We start from the raw sequence: 8332 nt of genomic DNA, 5'->3' as shown, positions 1-8332 counted from the left end.
ATGATGAAGTTATACTTAAACTTTATATGAAATAAAACGAAGTATCAATGTTAAGCATAATTATTATAAGTAAAATTGGGACAAAAACTAATCAACTTATAGCAGTAGATGAACGGAAAATATCGTAACATGTACGCAACAACCGGCATGATTTCCGTTATGGTGTTTTGGTAGAACCCGTTACGTATGTATCACGTTATATATTCATGGTCATGTGATTTGAATGGTGGCAGTGATTAATGTACTGCAGGGGAAGTAACAATTTGGTTTGTTTTGTCCAAGGTATTTTTTTTCTATGGAAAATGACCGAAGTGTTCCGAATGTGTTAAAATATAAAAACAAAAATTTATGTAATTTTATTTTGATTTAAATTGTATATTATTTCGCGCTAAAAAATGAAAAATAAATAGAAGATAAACTGACGTATTTTTGGGCAGTTTACAGTTAAGTTATATTATATAACAGTTAGATTGCAACGCCATTTATTATTAAAGAACAATGTTTGAATATTGGCGATCGGTACGGTGAAAGTTTTTGTTACTTCTGAAAAAAATATAACAAGAAAGTGCAACAGAAAGTTAAAGCAAGCAAAAATGTCCGTGCACAATTACCGGTGTAAATTGGATTTGGACAATAATGCATTGGGTTACAGAATAATCAGTATGTGCAAGAATAGTATTGTTTAACTCAACATTCATTCAATGATTATTATGATAAAACATTGCTAGCGGTATTAAGTTATTCTTTCTGTTCCCATTAGGGATTGATATCTAATCAATAAAATGTTCATGTTTTATACAATACCAAAGAGCTTGAGCAATAAATGTCTCTTTAATTAAATACATAAAGAAACAACTTTAATTATTCGCACTTACCAATTACATTTTTGTATCCCCCAATTATGACAGTTTGTTATATTGACACGCATGGTATTTTGCGACATACCGCAAACCGTCATAAATATTTTCACACCTACGTCTCGATCTACAGTTCGACATAAAGAACATAGGGAATGTGTGAAATACGAACACTGGGACTGAAAAACGAGGTCGACATAGCGAAAAAGTCGAGATAAAAAAATCGACATAAACAGATTTATTTTATATAGAATAAGAAGGAATAAATTCGGGACCGGAAAAAAAGTCGACATAATCGGAAAGTCGACTTATCCGACGTCAACATAGTGAGGTTCGACTGTATTTTAACAAATGTATTTCAATTATTATTATTCAAACTTTTTACATATTAAATATCAGTCGAGCTTTTAAATGCTTATCAATATAATCCAGTCACCTGACCTACAATGTATTACGTAGGCGGGAGATAAGTTGTTTATCTAACTTCCTTGTTGGAAGTGAAGGGCAGGGAGAGGACGTTTATAAGTTGTAACCCTATATGTTACAGGACTATGGCATCGAAGTTTGAATCCTCCATTCAGAGGGGCTGTGATTTCATCCACGATTTCGCCTGTTCCGCTTGCGAAGAAGATGGACGGAACACGGAAGCTCAACATTTCTGTAATCAGTGCACGAAATATTACTGCGATAATTGTGTTACAAAACATTATGGCTTATACAAGAGACACACGGTACTCGACCGGAAGGACGTGAAGAAATGGGCAGCAGCACCTGGGATGGTGGACATCCTTGAGAGATGCGGGAGGCACCCCGGGGAGGCGCTCAAGATGGTATGTGGTGACCATGACCAGCTGTGTTGCCATGTGTGCGTTTCAATTGATCATAGGTATGTTTCAAAGACGGTTTAAGTTAAAATAACACAATCACAGTATTTAAACTGATCAAAAAATAGTTAAATAAATAAATATATAGAATAGCATGCTTAACATTGTAACGGTTTATACAATCACAACTAAATTGTATTTTACGTATCTGTATTATTAGACTGTGCTATATTTTTATCCGTCAACACTGAGTGTCAACAAAGCCTTGCTAATGCACCAGTCAATTGTAACCCCTAGGTCCGGGGGTATACCGGGGATAGCCGGGGAAATGGGCCGTGTTTTTACTTTCCAGGTGGCCCCGCAGTGCCGGGTGACTGTGGTGGTTTTGTCATCACGCCAAATATAGCGGGAAGTTGGCCTTATATATGGTCGCTTGGGTGTGGGGGCATTTATCGGGGGGTTTACCAGCAGATTGTCCCCGCAGGGCGGAGACTTTGCCCGGGCTTGGCTGGACCGAAAGTCAAAGTCCCCGCTATTCCCCGGACCTGGGGGGTGGGGCGTGGTTACAAATGACTGGTGCATAACTATAACACATTTGTTTACTCGTTCATTATATATCACTTGCAGATCGGGGAGGGAGGGTGTCGAACCCACCCCCTTTGAAATCCTCCATGTTAACTTTTTATTTCATTATCATAGTTGTACTACTAAAATACCACCAAAGTGCACCATTTGAACTAAAACTGTCATTTCTTTTATTCATTTATTTCTCGTATTTTCTTTTGTGGGGATCATTTGACCCCCAACTCCCTGCCCCCCTTCCTAGCACTTCCAACCAAATAGATTTCGCTTTTGAGGGAGATGGGAAAGTAAAAAGGTTACGCCCCTAAGTAGCGCCCCATCTAACGTCGAATCCTGGATCCGCCCCTGTATACATATATAGACTCGTTATTCGTGTCAGATCTTATATTATGAGACCTTTATTCAAATGGAGAAATATTGAGAAACACTTCAGTACTCCCTTTTAACAAACGATGATTTGGGCAAAATTTCTAGCTGTGCGGTTTGAATAGATGAATATGTCGTGCACGTACATAAAATGACAATGTAAATAACATAATAATGCGTAATAATTATGTCCCAACGCATTCGGAACTCCTCGGCCATTTTCCATAAAAAAACAACCACGGGAAGTATATTGATGGTTTACAATGACTGAAATCTTTACATTAGAACGCGTAGTATTTAAATTCAGAAGTTACACTTAATGACTTTACTGTTGGAAACCTTAATTGTCTTTGCAATAATACGCTTCACTGACAATCAATTAAAAAAAACTGTGATTCAAAATACACGCTAAACACAACGATTCATTTTTACTATTATTTATTTTTACGATCTACTTCTACTGATGTACCGACATACATCCGAGGTTGTTTTCGACGGAAAATGGCCGAGGAGTTCCGAATGGTTCTAATGCTCTTCATTATTTCTCAGATAGTCAAGAGACATAACTCGACACATTCTAAGAGTAATGAGCCTTACTACATATACTGCCACTGTTGTTTAGCGATTATGGTACTGAAAATAAACTCTATGCGACTTAAGGTATACTGAATTTAAACTCTATGCGACTTATGGTATACTTTATATAAACTTAAAGCGACTTATGGTATACTGAATTTAAACTCTATGCGACTTAAGGTATACTGAATTTAAACTCTATGCGACTTATGGTATACTTAATATAAACTTAATGCGACTTATGGTATACTGAATTTAAACTCTATGCGACTTATGGTATACTTAATATAAACTTAATGCGACTTATGGTATACTGAATTTAAACTCTATGCGACTTAAGGTATACTGAATTTAAACTCTATGCGACTTATGGTATACTTAATAAAAACTCAATGCGATTTATGGTATACTGAATATAAACTCTATGCGACTTAAGGTATACTGAATTTAAACTCTATGCGACTTATGGTATACTGAATATAAACTCTATGCGACTTATGGTATACTGAATATAAACTCTATGCGACTTATGGTATACTGAATATAAACTCTATGCGACTTATGGTATACTGAATATAAACTCAATGCGACTTATGGTATACTGAATATAAACTCTATGCGACTTATGGTATACTTAATATATAAACTTAATGCGACTTATGGTATACTGAATTTAAACTCTATGCGACTTATGGTATACTTAATAAAAACTCAATGCGACTTATGGTATACTGAATATAAACTCTGTACGACTTAAGGTATACTGAATTTAAACTCTATGCGACTGATGGTATAATTTATATAAACTCAATGCGACTTATGGTATACTGAATATAAACTAAATGACGTTAAATGAATGAATTCGCAAAACATTGTCATAGCAAGAAATCTAAGTTATTTTTTTTAACCAAGCCTTTCTTCTAAGAAATTTTATTATAAATACTAAGATTAGACTATACAGTAATTTATGCTATTAGCCTCCCAAAATTCCTATACGTGTACCATTTACCTTTCAATTTAGATATTAATCATTTGGTGTTTTTTAAACATCTGTTATGCTTTTATTTGTCTTGATTTGTCTGTATTTTTTCCTTGTAATATGCCTTATTTCATTGTGACCATATTAATCATTTTCTGATGCATATCAAGATATATCAAGAATCTGTTATTAATATGTTAACGACAATTAATAATTATGTTTGTCTAGCCAGTCTGTCTGTCTGTCTGTCTGTCTGTCTGTCTGCCTGTCTGTCTGCCTGCCTAACTGTCTGTATTGCTGTCGGTGAGAGAGTGTCTTTCTGTGTGTCTATCTGTCTGTTTGTCTGTCAGTATTTCTGTATGTCTGTCTGCCTGCCTGTGTTTATGTCTATCTGTGTGTCCGTCTGTCTTTGTGTCTGTCTGGCTGTGTGTCTGTTTGTCTGTGTGTGTCTGAGTGTCTTTCTTTCTGTTTATCAGTGTGTCTGTTTGTATGTCTGTCTGTCTGCCTGCCTAACTGTGTGTATGTCTGTGTGCGTGTTCGTCTGTTTCAGTGTGTGTATGTTTGTCCGTCTGTCTATATTTTTGTCTGCCTGTGTGTCTGTCTGTGTTTGTGTTTCTCTGTCTGTCTGCTTGAATGTGTGTGTGTGTTTGTGTGTGCATGTGCGTGTGTGTCTGTGTATGTGTCTGTCTGTGTGTCTGTGATTTTAGAAGAATGTTATTACCAAGTGTCTTAATAAAAAACTCATAATTTTCGCCTTTTTATTGCAGACAATGTTCATTAATACAGCACATTCCAGACGTTGCAAAGGGCATCCGCAAAGATCCCGAGTTTCGTCAACTACCTCAAAGGGTAGCTGAACTTAGGAAGCAGATAGAAGATATGAAAAACGACAGAAATAAAAATAGTTCCTCACTGAGGAAGACTCGAACAGCCATTGTTGATGAAATCAAAGCAATCCGTAAAAAGATCAACGACATTCTTGACAAGATGGAGAAAACAACCGTTCAAGAATTAGACCGTCTGGTTGCTGATCAGGAACTGTCCATTAAGAAAGATACGGAATCATGGACACAAATGCACGATGAATTAAAGAACATCATAGATGACATACAAAGCAAAGACTCATCAGGCGAACCACCCCTATATATTGGGTTCAGAAAATGTGAAGAAAAAATCAAACAAGCCAACGAAATACTGCAAAACATGTCAAATGTTGTCAAATACGATATAACTTTTCGTAAACATAATGGAATAGAAGATAATTTGTCTTTGATGAAGACATTTGGAGAGTTAAATGAATCGAATGTTTTTGGTGCACAACCACGTTCATCGCTATTCCACCGAGATCATGTATTCGGTACCAAAGGTCACAAGGAGTACAACGTGAAGATGAGTTCAGACAAAGATAAATGTCGTATTGAAGGGATATGTGGACTGCCTGGTGGAGAGATTGTTATTACAGACAGCAACAACAATAAAGTGAAACTCCTGGACCAGGAGTACAGGGTTGTCGACCACTGTGATGTTCCCGAGTATCCATTTGACGTGTGCCACATTGGCGGAAATGAGGTTGCCGTTTGTGTTAGCAACAACAAATACGATAGACATGAACTCCATTTCATTAACATTACAAAAGGAAAACTTGTGACTACGAGAAAATTAAGTTTCACCCATAGATGTAACAGCGCATCTCATCTCGGGAACAACCTTTACATTTCATCACGCACCGCGCTTTACGTCTATACGATGACGGGACAACTTGTAAAGAAGCTGTACGAGGACAAGTCCGGTGATGACACGGTGTCGAAAATTGCCATCAGTAACGACGGGAAGACTATCTACATCACAAACTGCTCAAACAGTCAACTTATCACCCTGGACAACCTCGGCAACAAGCTGGCCACATACACTGACTTGTTGGGATCTCACGGAGTACACGTGACAACTGCTGGGCACGTGTTCGTCTGCTGCATTTACTCCTGCACAGTGCTGCAGGTTGACAAGGACGGGAAGACGAAGTTGGCCACACTGGCAAGGAAACAAGACGGATTGTACGGACCTAAAGCTTTGTTCTTCAGCAGCCGTACTTCCTCTCTGGTTGTCGGCGGACTGAAAGACACGCTCCTCGTTCTTAATGTACGATAAATAATAGATCTAGTTACAAGTGGCAAAATACAATTATAATAACTGATTGATTTTTACTTTAACCTTTCTCGTAAATATAAGTACGGATGGAAAATGTACATTTATATAACTCAAGACTCATATTTGCTTAAACGTACATATACCTTTATATTTGACGTATTTTATTTGCTTTTAGCTACATAGTTATAATGTTTATCGTGCACATGTTATTCAACTTAATGACTGTTTATTGTATAATGTTATTCCCGTATATTCAATATGTTGTTAGTGTGTATGTATACTCGTATATATATATATATATTTAGATTTATTCTTTATTTAATGATAAAATAAAATATATAATACGGCCCGTTTTGCCATGTGCCTTTAAAAAGCTTCAATACTTTTACTACAACTACAAGAGAGCCAGTTATATGTTAACTATTTTCACTGGACACACAGATGAACCTAGGTGCATTAATTATGCAGAGTTTCTTTAAAGTAAAAACAATAACAACATATACCATGATTATAGTTGGTTTTGTTTTCAATTAAAGGCACACAATAAAGATGGATTCAAAAATCATTTTGTTTTTATATTAAATGCAGAATTATGTTGAACTCGTTAAACAGTATGATCAAAACATTAACAAACATAATGCGATACGTTTTTAGTAAAAAAATACCTTTAATAAAATATTTTCAATTAATAACTAGGTGGCCATTACAACGCGCAAAAACGTCTTTACACAAATTATGTTTATTGTTTGTTTTGGTAATTATTATCAAATGAATTAAACATAATACTGCATTTATAAAATAATAATATTGCACCAACGTGATCGGAGTCTGTTTTCAATCCGTATATCCTCCCCGTACACGTTACAGGGTCCGTATTTTCATATCTTACACGTTGCATGCATAGGGTCCAAATTTCCATTGCTTACATGTTGCATGCATGGGGTCCGTATTTCCATAGCTTACACGTTGCATGCATAGGGTCCGTATTTCCATTGCTTACACGTAGCATGCACGGGGTCCGTATTTCCATATCTTACACGTTGCATGCATAGGGTCCGTATTTCCATTGCTTACACGTAGCATGCATGGGTTCCGTATTTCCATATCTTACACGTTGCATGCATAGGGTCCGTATTTCCATTGCTTACACGTTGCATGCACGGGGTCCGTATTTCCATAGCTTACACGTTGCATGCATGGGTTCCGTATTTCCATAGCTTACACGTTGCATGCACGGGGTCCGTATTTCCATAGCTTACACGTTGCATGCACGGGGTCCGTATTTCCATAGCTTACACGTAGCATGCACGGGGTCCGTATTTCAATAGCTTACACGTTGCATGCATAGGGTCCGTATTTCCATTGCTTACATGTTGCATGCACGGGGTCCGTATTTCCATAGCTTACACGTTGCATGCATGGGTTCCGTATTTCCATACCTTACACGTTGCATGCATGTGGTCCGTATTTCGATAGCTCACACGTAGCATGCATGGTGTATCAGTCCCGTTCACGTTACGTGTACGGGTTCTAACGTGGACAGGTTCTGTATATCCACCACGTACGCGTTACGTGAACGGTGTCCGTATTTCAATAGCTTACCGTAGCATGCACGGGGTCCGTATTTCCATAGCTTACACGTTGCATGCATGGGGTCCGTCTTTCCATAGCTTACCCGTAGCATGCACGGGGTCCGTCTTTCCAGAGCTTACACGTTGCATGCTCGGGGTCCGTCTTTCAATAGCTTACACGTTGCATGCACGGGGTACGTCTTTCCATAGCTTACACGTTCTATGCACGGGGTCCGACTTTCCATAGCTTACACGTTGCATGCATGGGGTCCGACTTTCCATAGATTACACGTTGCATGCACGGTGTTCGTATTTCCATAGCGTACACGTAGCATGCATGGGGTCCGTATTTCCATATCTTACACGTTGCATGCATGGTGTCCGTCTTTCCATAGCGTACACGTTGCATGCATGGGGTCCGTCTTTCCATAT

The 8332-nt window shown here is 37.8% G+C and overlaps 1 protein-coding gene across 1 annotated transcript; it reads left to right on the top strand.

Moving 5' to 3' along the window:
* The first annotated feature begins 1377 nt into the window (after positions 1 to 1377).
* LOC128217058 (uncharacterized) lies at positions 1378 to 6792 on the top strand. The gene is made up of 2 exons (XM_052923904.1): positions 1378 to 1743; positions 4952 to 6792. Exons 1-2 carry the CDS (start codon positions 1409 to 1411, stop codon positions 6327 to 6329), a joined length of 1713 nt encoding a protein of 570 aa, XP_052779864.1. The 5' UTR covers positions 1378 to 1408; the 3' UTR covers positions 6330 to 6792.
* Positions 6793 to 8332: the final 1540 nt, after the last annotated feature.

The sequence above is a fragment of the Mya arenaria genome, chromosome 14, assembly GCF_026914265.1.
Source record: "Mya arenaria isolate MELC-2E11 chromosome 14, ASM2691426v1".
Lineage (NCBI taxonomy): Eukaryota > Metazoa > Mollusca > Bivalvia > Myida > Myidae > Mya > Mya arenaria.
Note: the sequence above shows the minus strand (reverse complement) of the source record. Positions and strands in the feature narration are given on the sequence as shown.

What these genes read in the sequence shown, in the direction of transcription:
- LOC128217058 (XM_052923904.1), top strand. Translation starts at nt 1,409, where the DNA reads ATGGCATCGAAGTTTGAATCCTCCATTCAGAGGGGCTGTGATTTCATC. An exon ending in TGCGTTTCAATTGATCATAG is followed by an intron (nt 1,744 to 4,951) that starts GTATGTTTCAAA and finishes TTTTTATTGCAG; the next exon opens with ACAATGTTCATTAATACAGC.